This window comes from Triturus cristatus, chromosome 6, assembly GCF_964204655.1.
Source record: "Triturus cristatus chromosome 6, aTriCri1.1, whole genome shotgun sequence".
Lineage (NCBI taxonomy): Eukaryota > Metazoa > Chordata > Amphibia > Caudata > Salamandridae > Triturus > Triturus cristatus.
Window position 1 is genome coordinate 1,343,526,228 of NC_140589.1, and position 20,083 is coordinate 1,343,546,310.

Below are 20,083 nucleotides of genomic sequence, written 5' to 3' on the forward strand. Positions count from 1 at the left end.
GGCGGAAAACAAAAACAGTTTACCAGATTAGCCATGGGGTACAAAAATAGCCCTGGCGTCTTTTCTGCTCGCGTGGTTTCTCTTTTAGAAAGAATAGACCCCGAAGCATACTCATATGTTGACGATATCTATCTTACGGATGATGAGCTGATGCCACATCTGTCTCGCGTTGACAATATTATCGTGAGTTTTGCAGACTATGGCTACAAATTTAATTTTGCGAAGTCTCACATCGCAGAATATACAGTGTTGTTTTTGGGTTACGAGCTCAACAATGAAGGTAAGGGGTTAGCCCCCCACTTTCTGGAAAAGTGTGCACGCTTGAGTGCTCCTACGACACTGAAGAAATTACAATCTCTGCTGGGTTTTCTGAATTTCGGCCGTACGTATATTCCTGATTATGCCCAGCGTATCAAGCCGCTTTACGCCTTGGTACAGCCTTCATTTTCGAAGTCTAGCTGGCAGCTAGAACACTCTGCTATTTTACAGTCTTTACAGGCTGACCTTCTTGCTTCACAATACTTGCTGACACGTGATAACCGCACTAACCTGGTGATCAGAATAGTACCAGGCGCCGTGGGGTTCACGTATTTGACGTTTAATGAGGGCGACACAGTCCCCATTGCGTACAAATCCCACTTGTACACCTCTGCTGAATTACGTTTTTCCACGGTCGAAAAAGTTCTGACTGCTGTGCAGATGGCGATCCTCAAGGAACGCGCACTGTCGCATGGGAAACAGATTCTGGTTGTAACACCATATCCTGCTTTAGAGGCAGTGACAAAAGCAAGTGTACCAAATTCTAAAGCTTTGCATCCACGGTGGATACAATGGGCTACAACACTGACGTCGCCAGACGTCACTTACATCTTTGATGCCTCATTACAGACTCAAGAGTACTTGCAGTATGAATTTGTTCATCCGGCACCTCTGTCTTTGCGCCCGCTCGAAGAATACCATTGTGTCATATACACTGACGGGTCTGCGCAACCCGCAATTGGATCGAAGCACGCTTATTCAGCGGCTTGCGCAATTGTCGTAGGTACATTCGTGAATGGTGAATTCCAATCTGATGCAGTGCATACGCAGTCATTGGGTGATTGTACCGCGCAATTGGCGGAGCTCCGGGCTCTAGTGCTTGCACTGGAGTTTGCTGATCCCCGAGTCACTACTCTTATAGTGAGTGACTCCTTCTACTGTGTCCAGTCCTACAATGACAATTTACACTTCTGGTCTCAGAATGATTACCGTGACACTAAAGGTAGCACAATTAAGCATAAAACGCTTTGGGTTCGAGTGGCAGACTTTAAAGACCGTCTCCCACTCGTAAGTGTTATACACACTCTTGGTCACCAGCGGCTTGGTGTCCATGCTGTCGGCAACAGCTTAGCTGACGAGGCAGCGAAAACAGCAGTGGCTACATACTTAGTGGCAGCAGTTACAAGATCCAAAAGTAAGATTGATGATGACATCTTGGCAGCTATTGCTGCTACAGAGAAGGGAGGAGATTACCCGAAGGGTTTTCCCTCTCGGTATATTTACCATTTAAGTCCTGATAACGTCCCGTTAGTGAGGATTAACGACGTTGGTGATAGAATAATTCCCAACGCGGACTGCAGACCAGCACTGATCTTGGCTGCACATGAGGGGTTGGCGTCTGCCCACGCCGGTGTGTCAGCTACAATATCTCTGCTACAACAACGTTACTGGTGGTTTGGTTTATATAAACAAGCGCGTGCTTATGTTCTTGATTGTGACATTTGCCAACAGATTAAACCTTCTACTGTTGCGCGCCCACCACAGACACAGCTGTACATCTCTAATAAGCCATTTGGTTGTGTTTATTTAGATCACTGCGGTCCTTTTTCTTCTGATACTGCGTACAAGTACATCTTGGTTGCAGTGGATTCGTGCACACGTTTTCTATGGGTGTGGCCACAAAGGAGTGCTGACTCGCGGACTGTCATCAGGGATTTGCGTGTCTTTGTGGGAACTTTTGCGTGTGGTACCTTCCATTCTGACCAGGGCCCTGCGTTCGCCTCTAAGGCTTACAAGGAGGCTATGAAAAATTTGGGGGTCCTTGTCAAATTTTCGTCTCCCTACCGACCTGAGGGTAATAGTGTGGTGGAGCGAATGAACCGTGACTTAAAGCAATCATTGACAGCACGTGTTTTAGGCACAGGCCGGAACTGGCTAGCCCATTTGTATAACGTTCAACGTGCACTAAATAATCTCCCTAGAAGGTCTCTGGGTGGGCGGACCCCGTACATGATGCTCTTCGGAATCAGAATGGTTGTTCCAGACCTTGATGGTCTAGACATTGCGGCGTCGACCGCACCCTTTGACGTAGATGATCACTGTGCTGTTTTGCAGACTCTACAAGAAGCCAGAGACTCTCTTTCGAAAGAACATTTGCCCTCCACGTCTGAAGCTGAGGTTCAGATTCCGGTAGTCGGCTGGCTACCCCGAGTTGGTGATCTGGTCCGTGAGAAGGTGGAGAACAAGAAGGAGTTCGGCCCCTCTTATCGTGCACCAGTTCCAGTGCTTGGAGTGCAGGGTACAAGAACAGTCATTTTACCTCCACTTCCTGGTCGCAAAGAAAACAGGTACATCTCTATTGACAATGTCAAACTTCAGCGAGTGGCCGATACTTCTTAGTATGACTCCGGCAGTTTCATGCCAGACAATGCAAAGAAATTCAATGATGGTTCCTGCTTCTACCACCTTGTCTGATGTTGCAATCGAGATGCATTCAGTTACTGATCCCTTGCTGATACCACCGGCTGGTGGTTTGTCCGTTGAGACTGAGTATGCTTATCCTACACGTGGACCTTCGCCTGTTTTACAATCTACAGCACTTGGCCAGTCCCGTTTTTCCTTTGACACTAACTCTTTGCCCTCACCTCCCCCATCAAACATTGTTGTTTTTGTGAGCTGGTTTAAGAAGCATTTTTTGATAGCTCCTTGGACATACATCTGGTTGATGCTTTTTGGTATTTTTTTGTTTATGTCCATTGGCTTTGTTGTAGTGTTCTTCCGTTTGGTGGATGGACATTATCTCAAAGAGAGATCGACAATTAGACTTATCAATAGAACTTTGGCCCCCCACTCCTCATCCCACATCATGAAAAGGGACCAGACTTTTGTGAATATTACTGCCTGGCCCGTCATGGATGGAATCGCGTGGGATGCTGTTAAATTTCAAATTCATGGGCCTACAGAGGTCATTAATGTGCCTAATGTATTTCGTGTTTCTATGGGTGATGTAGTTAAACAGAACATACGTTCTGATGATTGGGATGTACACGCCATTGAAGCACTGTTTTCAGATTTGAAATATTATGCCGCCTTTGATGCTGAGGATTTGTATGAAAATGCGGCTAATTATGCGGAACAGTATTGTTTTCAACATTATGGCAATCACTTCTTGCATAAATCAAATTCGTTTAGAAATTTTGTAAATTTTACCCAGTGGGAACATTGTCCCACCCCCTCGTTTGGCAGTTCACACACATTAGTTGATAAGTTTACTTATTTTACTGATTTCAGTGTTTCAGCCCCGGCTTCCTTTTATTTTCAAGTTAAGCCTGAGTCTGCCTCCAAGGTTAGACTGACACACACCAAATTGCTATATTCTAAGTCCTTTATGGATGAGTTGTCAATCAAAGGTTATGATCTATGGAAGGCTACTATTGATCTTAAGTCGGTTTGGGGTTCCAAACCGTGGCAGGTTCAGGGAACTGAAGCTTTACACCGTGCCTGTCTAGTACCGAATCATATGTTGTTTTTAAATGCAACCATCTTCCAAACCACCTGTTTCGGATTGGCCACTTCTAAAAAACTAAATTCGCCTTCTATGCCGGATCTGGGTGCTTACCCGAATTGGGATAATCACACAGATCTGTCCCTTCCTGCTTTGCAGCTATTGGTTTCCAATTCATCCTTCAACATTTCGAAATTTGATAGTGAAGGGTGGTTAATTTGGCAAAGCAGTTCTGATACCTGTCAACGTCGTTTTCTAGGACTGACACCGGGGTATACTCAAGATCGAGTGGACCCCCGGTTTGAGTCGTCACATACAGTAACTACATACTCTGTAGGGAAATTATGTCAGTCCTGGCTGCAACATTCCACCTTGGCATCTGTCAAAGTTCATTTATCAAAGTTACATGACAAAATAGATTTGAATGATTTTGTTAAAGGTCCTGTGGGTGGCAGATCCAAGAGATGGGCGTATGCTATTTACAACGAAGTATGGAAACTGTCGCAAATTGAGGCAGCTTCAAGATTGAGAGCTATTGATCAGGCTAATATGGAGAAAGTATTAGCAGTTATTGATAACAGCATTAACACTCTTTCTTCTCGCATTTATACATTAGATAATATTGTGTCTTCGATTGTTGATATTGTGCAGGATGATATGTCTGTGTTGTATCATGGTCAAAACCAGTTGCGTTCTGTTATGCAGTTTGCTTGGACGTTACAAACATTGAAGGCAGGGAAGGTCCCTTGGGACTATCTGAATACAACATCGTTATTTCTTCCCTTTAACCTTACTGACAAACAGCAGTTCATGGCCATGAAAGATGCTACATATTCCCTGCTCCATATTGAAAAATTGGAGCCGTTACCTTTTTCTGTTGCGGAAGTCGATTCCGCTGTGTGGCTCTTACACGGATTGATAAGTCTACCGTTTGCGCTTTTTAAGTTTCTCTTGTATGAAACACTATGCTCTGGGTAGATATGAACAGCTGGGTACCGCTTTCATACATGAAGTCTGGTCCCTCCCCTTTACGTATAGATGTACAAGGGACGGTACTGAGGTTTATCTGAAGGGTGAAGAATGTACGACGTCACCTGATCATTCGGTTGTTTGTAGGCACATTCAATTGCACGGTGCATGTAATGTACACGCTCCGAATTTGGCCTGCGTCCTCAAAGGTATCCCGGTACCAGTGATTACGCCATCTTTCACGCTGCTTGCAAACGGTAGTTATTTAATTTTGAACAATGAAGCTTGCTGCGGGATGTTAGTAGGGATCCCGTATATAGTAACTGTAACACAGAGGGTTGTCTGCTGCAATAACGTCCTGTTTCCACCCCCACATGGGAGGCTGGATGCTTCTATCTGGCCTTCAATTCCAACCTTGAAAGCAGAGTTCGACAAACTGAGCAGAATAAGAGCGCTATTGTCCCAAAAGGAGGTGCCATTGACTTCCTCCCGGGAAACATTTGTCCTTCACGTAGCAAATACGCGCACCGAGGTACAGGCGCTTTTGAATACTGACCTCCCCCTGCATTTTGGTGCTTTGATCCAAACAATTTTCAATGCCTCGTCCACGACTGGCCTGGCTCATTTTTTTAAACTTGTGGGCTCGGGCCTCGTGACTTCTTTCCAAACTATTTTTGGTGTGATTCCGGCATTTTTTCATTCTATTTTCTCCAGCGTCTTTGGAGGTGTCCCGTTAATTCTGGCTCTAGTGGCAGGTGTGCTACTTTTACTTTTCATCTTGCGGAATGGCTGCTCTTTCTGTGCCACACGTCAGCCTGTCCCGTCTGCAGCTTCTTCGTGACAGGATGCTTGATTACTATGGTGTCCTGCCGTTGGCGACTTTGAGCCTGGCATATGGATTATCCTTCCGGTATTCCTACTTCACCTGCGTGCAACCTGTCTTCCACTGCCTAGATTGTCCCTTTGAATGGCCTATGGATTTGTGTTTAACCAACATGGTGTCTCCGGACCCGGATTTTGACCGGCTGATGAGGCCCTTAGTGTCTCACGAGTCTGCCTGTTCTGGAGTTCGGATTATGGCCTGCGGTGCGGCACATGGTATCCTGGGTAATTGGGACATCGTGAGAGCGGCATATGACTTCTTGAATATGAGTTACTTGGAAGTACACGCTGGTTGCCCTCTGATGGTGCTAGAGGCTCCGCTGATAGAAGAACACGTATGTTCCTTTTCTTTACTTAACTGGATGGCTGAAACCTTCAGTGGCCGTGCCAATGATTTTCTGCTGGAAGCAGTGGCCACATATGCTGCATATACTTTTATGGATTGAGTGAACTTTCGTCCACAATGTTTTCCTCACGTGTCTTGAACTGTCCCTGTACGTCTGCACTTCTGCCCGGTGAGGCGTTTTTTCATTTTTTTCACCTCCCCGATTCCAGTTTGAATTTTTTTGTTTTTGTTTTTCCTCTCTAATTTTGAGGTTTTTTCCTGTTCGAACTTTGCCTGAACTGACCAGTTCCTTTTTCAATTGGATACGCCTTGTTCTGCTCTGTCGCGCTTGAACTCTGCGTTCTCTCTCTTTTCTTGCATACTAAGTAGTGCTTCGATCAAGGGGGCATGTAGTAAGGACTCCCTTAATACGTACATACATTGTTAAGTTAGCATAACCACGTTAGAAGTTGGAAAGCCATCTTGCTGCTTTTGCACACGACACTGCATTTACATGTTATTGCTTAAACGAACTGCTGACTCGAGTTTTGCCTCACACGAGAGCAATCTGTTGTTACCATCCCGAGCTCTGCGAAGCGACCTTGGTCTGCACACGATGTGACAAACAGTCTGAGTTGTTAGACAATGCATGTTTTCCACTCTAGGTTGATCGACCCACTATTTAGCCATAACACACGAGCAGCTGCACATACCTGAAAGTTGGTGCTTTTAATATCACGGACATCATGTTTATTATTCAGACCGAAGACGAGCCTTCCTGCGAGAAGTCTCCTGATGCTCCTGTGATGTGATTTCACTAAGCTGATCTTTGAGGTATGGGGTCCCCTATTCAAGCCTGAGAGACCTTCTGTTAGTCTAATAATAATATTAGCCTCCTAGTAAAGGGAAAGTGGTAGTATCCACTGTCATTATAACATGATCACCCCTTTTATATTCTATGGAATTGTAACTATGTTGATGGTTTTGATTTTAATCATTTGTCTGCTTGTATTAGCCAAAGTACTGCATATTAGGACACGTGGTCTATAAAAATAAACTCTTTTTATTTTCACCGTGTCTCTGTTGATTCTTGTTGTGGACTGATGTGAGAATAATATACGAACAGGTATTTCCGATTCCCACCATTCCTGAGTATATACTGAGTCGCGTGTTCTGGGTTGTCTTTTCATTGGGACCTCCGAGCTAAATCTCGGATAACGAATGGGACACTTATGCTAGCCGGATACTGGGTTCTGGGTTCTGAGGTGAGTTTCTGGTACACCACAACTCACTGAGGTCCTGGGGTTCTACGCATAGTTCTGTGTATAAGCAGAATCCCTGCAACAGTACATTTTGTTTACATTCCCCTTCCTCCTCCTCCCAACCCCCTGCCCACCACCCCCGATCCGTGCTGGCCACCACTGGAGCTACTAATGAGAATATTCTTGCATACTTGAGAAGGACACGGTTCTACCAGTGATCGTGCTGGCCTGCAAGCTTTTGCAGCCTTAATGAAGTCCTGTGTGGTCAGGACGTTAAAGGTGAGTAACTGGTGGTTGTTTTCATATTTTTTTTCTAGTGAACTGTGCAGCACTACTGGAATTGTGATTGATCAATGGAGGGGGAAACAGGGGGTCTAAAGTCATTTGGAGGGTTGGAGAAATGCAGGCGTGTCAGGCATTCATCAAGGGAAATTCCAGAGGCCTTTGACTGTGTTGTCAAGACATCAGGATGTCCTAAGGTAGTGCCACTTCAGGTGCTGTGGTTAGAGAACCCTTTTACCTGTGAACACTTCCTGTGAGTCTGTCATTGTGATCTAGAGGCCCATCGTCAGCTCTCCCTGTTTAGATCTCCTGTCTCATGTTTAGGGCTCTTGATCACAGTCTACTTTTCATGCCACAGGTCATCTCTATAGGACATAGGTCAGGTTCCTCTGAAGCAAGGCTGGCATCAGGAATCTTGGCTCCAGTCTACTTTCCCTGCTACCTACTCCTAATTCTAATACATTTTCTGACAGGACAACTGTGTACTGTGCACTACCTAGCTCCACACAGTCACTGTCGTTCACTTACTAAGATTTTAATCAGAGTCAACAGCACAATAGATGCAGATAGGAACTATGTAAGATTATTGGCAATAAATGCATGAAAGGAAAGAAATGAAAACTGTGATTTTGAATAAAACTAAGAGGGTTAAAAACTATTACACTGCTTCTGGATAATGAGTTATGTCATGGCAACTCATGAAATAACTCCATGTAGTAGTCTAGAAAAGTTAAGATAATTGTATAGTGCTGTGATGCGCATTTGTAAAGCACCATCACTACTGGAAACAAAGGAATCCATAAAAAAAAAATTCATATCCAAGCAGCACATCGATGCAATGCTCGACTGCTTTGGCAAACGTGTTATCCAGTAACATATGTTCGGATTTTCAGACCCAGCATACAATGTAAAAGCAAAAACACATCCCAGAATGAACCATTGTGGTGAATGGAAAGCCAGGAATGGCTAACGGTGTCCCACAGTACATTGAGCACCTATGTAAAAATTTGTGATTTTCAGACTAATTTATTTGCACCAATCAAAGATTAAGCAGTGAAGTTGTGAAAGTGCAAAGATTCCATGTCATGTGTAGAAGTTAGAATTCAAGTGATAACTGTCAAACTCCTCTAAAACACTGAAGCTTTCTAAAAATGGACTCCCTACCACAGTGACAGCTCCAAGGGGCTATAAGGCCAATGCTATAGCATCACCTGCAACCCTTTGGTCACGCTATGTAGTAGCAGCAAATGAACTTGTCTGAACTAAGATAAACAGAAAAAATCAATACTGGAGCCTTTGTTCCCATGCAGATCCAAAGCTTTGGGGCGCTTTCACAAGTGTCTCAGCTGAAATAATGTAGGTGCTTGAGTCCAAGTGTCCTACAGAAGCTGGTGCCGGTGTGCACAACCTCAGATAGCTCTCTACTGTGGTACCTGCATCCACAGAGCACTGCCATCATGCAGGCCAACGGGTCAAAAAACTGATCTATGTCGTAGCTTCAGCAGCAGCAAAAACACCAGGCCTCTATTCAGGCCAAGGGGGCTCAGGTGAAGGATTAAAACGTACCTGTGGAGCCAGTGCTACTTCTCACACCCACAACTCACCATTGGCTTAAAGTCCCTACTCTATTCCCCCACCAGCTCACAGCCTCTGTCGTATTGCTTCATCCTTAGCTTGTTGCGCCTGCAGACTTTGCCTGCTTTCTTCTCCAGTACCAAATAAACACTCACTCCCAGCTTGTCATCACAGCCTGAGACTGATCCTCAATCTCTCAACATCTCCTAAAAGCCTCAGCACTGACTTCCCTCCTTTAGCTATCCCACATCTTCAGTTCACTCTACCCTCTTGCACCAGCCAGTTAGTTGCAGATGGAACTGACTAGGTACCTAGTTCTATGGAAAGAACAGGTATTGTGCAGGTGCCTTTGTAGAATTGTGTATATTAATTTACAGTTGGGTAATTTTTAGGACTAGTTTGCAAGACATATGTAAAACAAGGGGCTTTCCCAATGCTTGTTCTCTGTGCAGCAAACGAGGTATGCTCATGTAAGTGCTGGATGACTGTGAATAGTGCGAGTGAATGCAACATGCGTGGTGCGAATGTAGGTTGAAAGGTGTGCCGATGTGAGTGCATGGTGAACTACATGAGTGCAAGGTGAGAGAAGGGGCCATGTGAGTGCCAGGTGAGACGAGTGCGTACAGAGTGAGAGGAATGGGTGCAAGGTGGGTGGTGTGAGAGGTGTAATTGCAGGGCCAGTGGTGTGTCTGTTTGTGTGCTGACTGACCAGTATGCCTCTGTGAGTGCAGGGTGAGTAGTGAGAGGGAAAGCTGAGCTGTGGGAGTGACTGTGAGCACATGGTGTGAGTAGTTAGTGCAGAGTGAGTGGTGTGTCCCTGTGAGTTTTGGTAGACATTTGTGCCTGAGTGCAAGCAGCATGAGCTGCATGAGTGATGGGTAAATGGAGTGCCTGTGTGAGTGCAGGCTGAGCAGTATGCTCTTGTGAGTGCAGGGTGGCAGAAGGGGGTGTAGGGTGAGTGGTGTGAGTCCAGGGTTAGTGTTGTGCCTGTTTGAGTGGTGTGAGTGCAGGGTGAGTTTTGTGCCCATGTAAGTGAAGGGTGAGCGATGTGAGTGACTGGAGTGCCTATATAAGTGCAGGATGAGTGATGTATCATTGTGAAAGTAGGGTGAGAGGAGTGAGTGCAGGGTGAGTGATGTGTCCATTTGAGTTTGGGTGAAAGTTCGGAGGGGGAAGAATGAACGCATGGTGACTGATATGCTTGTTTGCAACCGAGTTCAGCGTGAGTGGTGAAACAGCTGGGTGAGCAGTAACAGTGACAGGTGAGTGAATCGTCACATGAATGCAGAGTGTGTGGTATGCTTTTGTGAGTGCAGGGTAAACGACAGGTGCAAGGTGAATGGCTTGAGTTCAAGGTGAGTTTTAAAACTGCACATTCAGCCTGCCAAAATAAGCTCTTTTGGCAGACCAAAACGCTCCTTTTAAATACTAAAATGTAACTGATAGGGGAGGGTGCATGGTATTTAAAAGTAGGACATCTAACTGCTTAATATTAAACTTTTCCATACAATGACAAGGCCCTAAAAGCTATTTTCACTGTAGCAGTATTAGCTGTTCATAGGAAAGATTTAAGGTAATCTTAACATTTAATAATGTTATCTTCTCTGTGGAAACAACTACAAAGTTGGACTTTTAAAAATATTTATTACTATCCCAGTCCATTGGTGAAGTTGGAGTTGTACAAAGACTTTGCAAAAGGCACTTTTAAAAAGTTACCTTTAACTGCCTAACGTGTCTAGAAGCCTATTTATATGCGATTTCAACTGTCACCCGGGAGCTGAATAGGCCCGTTGACGAGGTGTGAACTTGCTACCAGAGCTGGGACAAATAATTTGGCGTCGGGGAAGTATTCTGCCCCTCTGACAGGATCACCATGTTGGCTGTGCCCAGGATCCTAATTGACTTAAGGGGCTAGCCTGTCGCAGGCAGGTATTGATAACACCTGGGCCTGCCTACGCCTTTGTCCTTCTACTCAGCTAGGCACCAATCCCAGTGGGACACATGGAACCAGTTATGAGGGACCACAGAGGAGGAGTTGCTCATTTTCTGGGCCACACCTCTGTGATAGCCACAGGAGCTCTGCCAATAAAGGTTCTGTGATGTTGGATTTAGGAAGAGAGGAGCATTGTAGGATTGTTTTCAGTAGGTCACACAGGGACTGCTGCAAAAGTGTGAAAGGTTACCCCTGAAAATGTCTTCTCTATTGGTTTGGGAGGGTTCAGGAGTTACCACCCCCCCAATCCACAGGCTAGTGCCAGGCATAAATGTGGGACCCTCAGCACCCTCTTCAGAACGCTACTGGATCTTCGGAAAACAGAAGATGGACTGTACCTCCTGTTAAGACCTGTGAGGGGAACTGAGAGGCTGAACGTCACTTCTACGTATACCCAGAACAAAGAATTAGGCTCCAGGGGTCAGTTGGCTGACCCCTATTAAGCTAAAGGAACACAACAAGCTGCTAGATGTCCTTTCCCTGAACAGCGCAACTGACCAGTTCCAACTGACTATACCTTGGACCTTGCTGGTGGTTTCTGTTGGAGTGAGTCTTGACTCCAAAGTGTTGTTGCTGAGGTCCTGGGACCATTGGCTGTGTCAAAGTATATTCCTTTTAACATCCTGAAAAACATGGGACTTAGAAACCTTTCAGCTCCAAAGACCTCCAGAGGACTGGAGCGAACCCGCAAAGGTCAGTTAGAAGAAGGCAAGCTACCGCTGGACTAAAGATTCACATTGATCATGCTCATATTTTTCCACAACAAGAAAACCATTTCAGCGGGAAGTCACAGTGAAGGTATTCGGCCAAGTAGAGCCCAGTTCAGCAACAGCTTACATCCTTGCCCCACTTGAGGAATCCGAATTCCCAAAATGTGGCTAAGACTGAAGAAAGAAATCTTCAGTGGGCAAAGATACCAAAAGTATCTAGCTGGTGAGAGACATCGTGTGGAAGTGAATTTTGAAATTATTATGCTCAGAGATTGCTAAACATCAACGACTTCAGGCTATCCTGCCTCATGGAGCCCTTTGTGGTTAAAACCTTCTGCTTTGCCCTGCTTAGGATTTTTGACTTCCACTTCAGAGACTAAGTCAGAAGGCAAAACCTCTGACTGGGAAAAACCTGGTTTCTACATCTGACCCGGGTTCCATTGTGGTCACCCTTAAATCATGTCTAGGTCTTGAGGCTGGAGACTAATGCTCTTTGTAGCTATTTTAATTTAAATATTAAAAAATGCATATCTCTGGTTCCCCTTTATTGAACTTTTGTTGTTTTTGTGTAATATTGTTCACTAACATATTCTCTCTTTTTATTACTTGGAGTGGGATTTGTATTGTGTTGTGTGTTCAACTTTGTAACTGCGATGGGACTCCTAAATGCGCTCAATAATTTCTTAAGTTAAGCCTGGCTGCTCTGTGCCATTGCTACCAGGGCTTGCACTCAAGTGTAAATTACTGAAACCTTTACTGGACCTAAAAGAGATAATGACCTGTGGTGGACTGCTATGTATCCCAGCTAACAATGCTCTTTCTCATATTTTAGCACTATATTTCTAACAACTTCCATTCAGCATGTGCAGGTGACAAATATCAAGAGCAGTTCCATGGACCCTTCTGACCCTTTCACAATGTGCCACTTTTGTAGTATTGAGACGACTAGCCCTCTGATGATTAAGGGTTGTAAAGAAGAGCCACTAGTTAGTTTGAACTCTGAGACAGAGGCCTATGTCCCATACAAACCTCTGCTCCATCATTTTCTAAAGAAAGCAACGAGGTGCACAGCTAGTTATTGATCTATTAATAATAATGAGGTGGACAGAGTGCACCTTACATATGGAGTCTCTTTGCATTGTGAACAATTTGTGAATTCTTCACTGTGCAAAGGTGAGTCTGCTTCTTGCACAATGCAGATCACTGTGCTGCAAGCCGCCTCTTAGTGAATCAGACCCAATTGTAAAAGTCGCAAAGGCAAACACTTAAGCCTTCTGACGCGGGCAGCTCCGCATCAGACAAACAAAAATGTTGACGTATATGATCAATAGCCCTAATTAAAAGAAAATTTAATTATAATGTAATTGCTTTAAACTGTGAGTGTATCAAAAAAGCTTTTAGGGAGGAATAATGCTTGCTTTTGTATGAAGTGGCTATACAAGAGCACTGAATATTCATGATACATGTTTCAGAGGATAGATTTCCCGTAGGCATTCTTAGTTTGAATCCATATAATGAGAATGTGGCTTCTGATTGCATGGCTCCCATTTAAGGGATTGGGAGAGTGAAGTATGTGTTGTGCTTAGCAAGGACACTGATTTTTCTCCTGTTCAGTTACTAATTCCTTCATCTTCCACAGCTCTCTTTGGACCATTCACCTTGGATGAAGTTCACTTCTTTATAAGGCCCTTGAACAATCACTGTATTCAACCCGTCGTTTAATCAGTTGCTTTTTGTCAGCAGCCACTTTCCATCCTATTCCCCTTTTCTTGGTGTCAGTAATTCTTTCCTGTACTCTGCTAGCTCTTTTTGGTTTAACCCCGTCCCCTGATCAGCTCTATTTTGGACTCATATCAGTTCCAAATAATGGAATGCCCCTTCCTCTCAGCCTTTGGGCCTGATTTAGAATGTCAAACAGGGTACTCCACTGCAAAATGCGATGGAGTACCACTTCGCCAAACCCTCAGTCCATCTGCCTCACTTAGAAATAGGCAGACCTAACGTTTCAGGTTCCATCGGCGCAAAGCTTCCTCCAATGGCCCAATGGGATAGAGGCTATTGGAGGAAGGATATAACACTGTTGGCCCTATTAAGGGAGGGTGGTGTAATGTATTTCTTTCCTGGCAGTAAGGGACAGAGAAATACAGTAATGGCCTCCACACCTGGGAGAGAACGTCCAGGGAGTCGGGGTCACTAGATTTTTGTTTTGAAGAAACAAACTCCTGCTTTGGGAGCCTGTTGCTGAAGAACAGAAGCTTTGGAAAAATTTGGTCAGGGGCCGTCAAAACCTACGAAGGCAGATCACCAAACGTTTTGTACTTTGAAAGAAACTGTCATGACAGTAGTTAGTTTCAAAGTACAGAGATGACCTCTGGGCTGGCAGTCATCTCTAAGTTTGGCAGATCGTAGTCTGTCACAATGGCAGCTGTAATGCCTTCCGCCATCCTGAAGGGAAGAGCTCCATCCATCAAACCTTAAATCAGTCCCTTTGATTTTAAACATACTAATATATATTCTAACAACTGCCTTGATACAGGGCATTTTTTCATCCCATATTCCATATCTGTACAACATCTACTAGAATCACCATTTTGTGCTATCTTGTGGACAAGATAGCACAAAATGGTGGTTGGCGGTTTTCTTTTTTCACACACAAGGGCTGGGCAAATGAGGACAAAAGAAAAAAAAATAAAAAAAAAAAAAAGGAAAAAAAATAAAAAAAAAATAAAAAATTTAAAAAAAAAAAAAAAAAAAAACATCTACTAGAATCACTCCTTTCACACTCCCCCAGAACTGATGTGTTCCTCAATTCTTCAATAACAATCATTTTCACACTATATTCCAATTTGTTTGTGACTTTATGTAACAAGACTTATCACCTTGGTTACTTCAGAGTATTATGGGAAGCAACATAAAAGAATAAACATGAAGAAGGGTTTTGAGTGCAGCCAGATGCAGGAACTCTTGCTGAGTCTTGCATTGTTTGGATTGTTTGGTCAATCCCATTTCTCAGGTTGTTGTTTAACAGAGTGCCGTGCTGAAAGCTCCTATCACCTAGCAGTGGACCAATGGATGATTTGCAACCACCTACAGCTCAACCCCTCTAAAATACAGATTTTTAAAGCTGAAGAAAACTCAATGAGGGCAGTCCTTTGCAACTCAAGATGATCACAGGTCATGTCAACCAACATCGGGTTGTTTGACTAGTTCTTTAATGAGGATCATTAATTAGATTATTAAGATTGAATATGAAATTTTCAAACTAGACCTACCTGTTACCTTTACTTGTAAATGCTCGTTGTTTCCCAAGTCCTAAATATGAATAGTGAACTCTAGGCAGTGAATGCTCTAAAATAACTAGCTAGCAGATTGATAGAGAATTGGAAGTGAAATTCTCAACATTATATTGTGCATACTATAAAGAATAAGTCTTCATATGTACAGGCCTCTGCACTGAGCAGGCTTTTATAAAAGAGGAAATTTTGAATTTTAATATCCTAACAAGAGTGTTCTAAATCCACAAGGAAGAACTAGCCTCCTCATTATTTAGAGATTACAAATTAATGCCATGACTCTTAAATGCAACAGCCACCAAATCAGGATAGGCATGTTTTGCACTCTTTAGAAATGGTTCAAAACATATCTATCAGATAGCACATCACTATTAAAAATTGATAAGTTGCCATCATATGTACTTTGGTTTTCCTTACCATTCTGGTTTCATTCTTCTTTAATCGCTATGTAGAGCCCCTCAAGGAACTACTCACAGATCTCAGGTTACCACTCCACAAATATTTGGATGACACCCAACTATATCTGAAGACTGGATCACGTGAACCAATAAACAACTTCAAACCATGTACCAAAGCACTCAAGGAAGACATCCAACATTTAATATCTTGAAAACAAAATTCTTACTACTCAGCCCAATTTCAAAGGTGGCATGTGAGGCAGAAGTAATATCTCATTTGAAGTGAGGCAGATGCTCTTAACATGCCTTCCAAAATTTAAAATGGTCCTCTAAAAGCAGAGTTGCACTATGCAGAGTGGTTCTTGACATAGAAACCTGATTACATCACTCCTCCACAAACAAACGTCAAATGTCTACCCGTTGTGGTCTGATGCTCTTTCAAAACAGCCTGCTTTAAAACTCAACAGTCCTAGTATCTGCTTCAGAAATTCGCACTCTCTTGTGGTTCTAACAGCCTTTGAGCACAAACAACCTCACCATTGGTCTTACACTTTCTAAAAAGGAGCCCTCTCACCAGGCCCTTCTCCAGCAATGCACCAAGGTAATGGAACTCACTGCCTGCAATAATCAGAAACATTCCTTACAGTCTTCCCAAAAATACCTGCAACACTTCCTAATCGTACATATTTGAAGACTTCTAAAGACATTGTTTGAGCAATAACTTTAAAATAGTCTACTTTCTTGCATAGCTAATATAGCCTTAAAGCCTGATGTAGTGGGCTCTACTGGCCATCAAAGGCTCGCTCCAGCGTCCGGCATGGGCCTTTAACAAGGAAGTGGGTCTTTAATAGACGGTAGAGCCCGCTACAGAGGGCTCTAAGTCTCTGAGCACATTCCGCCCCAGAGGGTAGAATGTTCTAGTTTGTAAAACAAAGGTCTCACGGAGCCTGAGGGGGTTGAAATCCCCTGGGGCTCCATGAGGCCTTTTTCCCACAGCAACAGCTGAATGTTGGAGTTCCAGGCATCTACCGGCCATAAGAGGCCCGGAGCACTCCATTGTTTTGAATGGAGCTCCCCACATATCAATGTTCTAATAAGATATTGAAACTATTATGTATTCACATACTTAGCATCTAACTGTAATTTTATCACCAGTGCATGATTATGAAAATACATTTAAGAGTGCCCTTATTTTTGCCACATTTTATTACATGCTCATACATATTACACAGCTTTTTACCATCCTTTTGGGCCAAGTGTGTGCTCTATACAACATGATTAATAAATGAATACATAAAGATCTGTGTGAATTCAAACATTTGATAAATCATCTTGGCTCAACAGACCTTGTAAAGACAAATACTCCCTATGTATCTTACCTAGTAATTCGTATAGAGAATTCAGAATGGATTTCCAAGCCTCTCCTGCCTCCTTTCCTGCTACATCTGCAAAGTGTGCTGCACTACTGTAGACATGGAGGCGATCAATACATTCCAGGACAAGGTTGATCATACCCTAAAAAGATGATGCATATGAAAATAATGTTGAAGACACATCTATTTAAAGCTACATCACAATTGCAATAACAGTCCAATAACCAGCTAGCTCTCCTATCACTTGTTGACTGTATGCTTGCCTTTGACGCTGCTGCCTTTTGGCTAGGTTCATGCTATACCACATATATACATAATGTAATACACCTATACACTCTGCAGGTAAAATACAACAGCTGAGCATGCAAGGGACTCACAATTCAAAAATTCTGATTATTTGGGAAAAGCAAATAAAACACGATGCCATTATGTCTTTTTTTACCATTACATTATATTGCTGAATGCTTCAAAGCATTTTTCCGTGATAGGTTAATCACTTTCAGAATGATATATATAAACATCATTACAGGATATTATGTCATTCGTCCTTGTTTTATTTAGTTTTTAAATCTCTAGAGCTGGCATCATAATCTTGGGAGGCTTACTCCTCCTGAAATAGTCTATGTTTTTTTGTATGCGATGTGCGCTAGAACTGAATTTCCTTTATGTCTCAATTAATGTACACTAATTAATCACACCTGACTCATTATTTGTGTGAGCGTTATGCCTGCCTTCGAGCGCACTGAGGTTTACTTCCAGTAGAATCCTGTGTAAAGTACAAGTCCTAAAGCGTTCCTCCTGCATTTTTATCTTTAAAAGGCCTTTTTATATTTAAGAAGGCCCTGATCACGATCGGAAGCCCGACGAGAAAAACACAGAAATCAGGATATCAGGCTAGAAAGGATATGCAGGATGAAAGATGAGCCTGTGAAGCAAGGGGATCTATAAAGAACAATGCTGCACAGGGCAGCCACGGAGAACCAGGGCAACCACAGGAAGGCAGGGCACTACAAAGCAGTAGCAGGAATCAAAACTCCTCTCAGGATTTCAAAGGTTCAGGAGTGCAAGCAACTGGAGAAGAAAGTAGGAGTTCCCAGTAACGGTAGTTGAGTCGCAAATTCTGGATGCAGAAGCCAGTCTTGAATCTCTCCTCCAGCTAGCAATCACAAAAGGAGATTGTAACAGGCAGAGCAGTTAAAGTCTCTCCTCCAGCTATCTGTCTGAAGGAGTGCATTGAATCTCCAGAAAACAACCAGTGGTCAGAACAAAACTCTGGAATGGAACAGGGGTAGGATATGCCCTCACAGGTGACCTGCCAGCATGCAAAACAAATTGAGCTCACCTGTGAGGCCCAGCACAGGGCAATTTTCATTAGCATGCAGAGAGGAGAAAATGCCTGAAAGTGCTTCTGTGGACTGATAGTCAATGCTTATGATTCAGGGGCAGGAGCCCCGAAACGTGTCAGGCAAGGTAAAGAAAACTTTTGGAATGCAAGTGCTGGTTTTATGAATAAAGTTTTGGATGGAAGATTTCACTGTTGTGGGCGTCTTTGCTTCAGGGCAAGTGTTTGGTTGGATTTTGTCAGAGCAGCCTGGCCGTGGAAGACTGCACCACCACAAAAAAAGTAATGTGGGGCTGCAGGGGATTGGAACTGTGTCAGCCTCTGAGCAGCACAGTGAATATTTAATTTTAAAACCGGATTTGCAATCTGAGGCCCACTGGGGCAGTGTAAATTTTAAATGAAATTACTGAAAAGACACACAACCCACTGGAGGGAAGAATCTGCGCAAACACATACTAAAACTCCCAGCATGCAAAACAAATTGGTTGGATATAAAATATATATATATATATATAATTCACTGAAAAAACCATAGGTTTCACACACGTTATAGTTAGGAATTAGCATTTAAAAAACCTTGCAAATTCACTGAAAAAACCATAGGTTTCACGCACGTTATAGTTAGGAATTAGCATTTAAAAAAACCTTGCAAATTCACAGAAAAAACCATAGGTTTCACACACGTTATAGTTAGCTGGACATTTCACTCGAAAAAAAACATTGAAATTCCCCCGTTATAGTTAGTTCAGCTAACTATAACTCGTGCGCCCGCAATCCACTGCTGATGACGTCACATATTACATCACTCATGACATGGTCAGTGACATCTAACTAACTTCACTAACTATAACGTGTGTGAAACCTATGGTTTTTTCAGTGAATTTGCAAGGTTTTTTAAAGGCTAATACCTAACTATAACGTGTGTGAAACCTATGGTTTTTTCAGTGAATTTGCAAGGTTTTTTAAATGCTAATTTATGAATGTTTTATTATATTTTTTAATTATTTATTTTACAATAAGCTACCTATGTATATAATTATAGATTTACTGTATCCTGCAATATGGAATGGCTCAGCTTTTTTTTGTTTATTTTGGATATAGTTGAACAGCATAGTTAATATCTTCTATAAACCTCTAAACATTTTTTATTAAGGGTTTTTGACCGTGCGCGCACCGTACACGTACGGTACACGTACGGTGCGCGCACGGTGCTTGCATTCGTACGTGCTCCGTGTGCGCATGCGTACAAGCTCCACATGCGCATGCGTACGCGCGTGCTCCGTACGCGCATGCGCGCGTACTCCTTTTGCACATGCGCGTGTGCTCCATACGCGCATGCACGCCTGCTCCGTACGCGCGTGCTCCGTACACGCATGCGTGCTTGTACCGTGCATGCTCCGTGCACGCACCGTGAGTGCACCGTACGTGCTCGGTGTGCGCACGGCAAGTCATGTGATCAAGAAACAACACTTTTCATTGGTTTATAGTAGTTTCAGGTCATGTGATTAAGAAACAACACTTTTCATTGGTTTATAGTAGTTTCAGTTCCAGAAACTTCCAACACCACACCCACTCCCCTCATTATTACTTCTGATTCCCTGGGAGAAGGAGCTGAGCAGCTTTTCCAGTACTCCAGTACTTCAGAATGGCAGAGCAGCAGTCATCTTCTGGGAGTGAGCAGGAGACCCTTGTGAGACAGAGACAGAGGAAACAGAAAGACTCTTTTATATGGCAATTTTTTACATTTCCACTGGGGCAGAAGAAAGTGAATGCTCCCAAAGTCACCTGCACTCTTTGTGATCGTGTCTTATCAAGAGGAGATCCTAAAAAGAAATACTCTTTTAGTATCTTCACTATGATCAGGCACGTTAGAGATGTACATCCTGTGGCTTATGCTCGAGCTGCTAGAGAAAACC

The 20,083-nt window shown here is 43.4% G+C and overlaps 1 protein-coding gene across 1 annotated transcript in view; it reads right to left on the reverse strand.

The window, feature by feature from the left end:
• The window catches only part of RYR2 (ryanodine receptor 2), a 3,458,987-nt gene that overhangs the window by 2,229,739 nt on the left and 1,209,165 nt on the right, over nucleotides 1–20,083 (reverse strand). Inside the window, exon 14 of the mRNA XM_085612346.1 lies at nucleotides 16,832–16,967. Within this exon, the coding sequence (XP_085468472.1) occupies nucleotides 16,832–16,967 (136 nt within the window). The remainder of the gene's footprint in view (nucleotides 1–16,831; nucleotides 16,968–20,083) is intronic.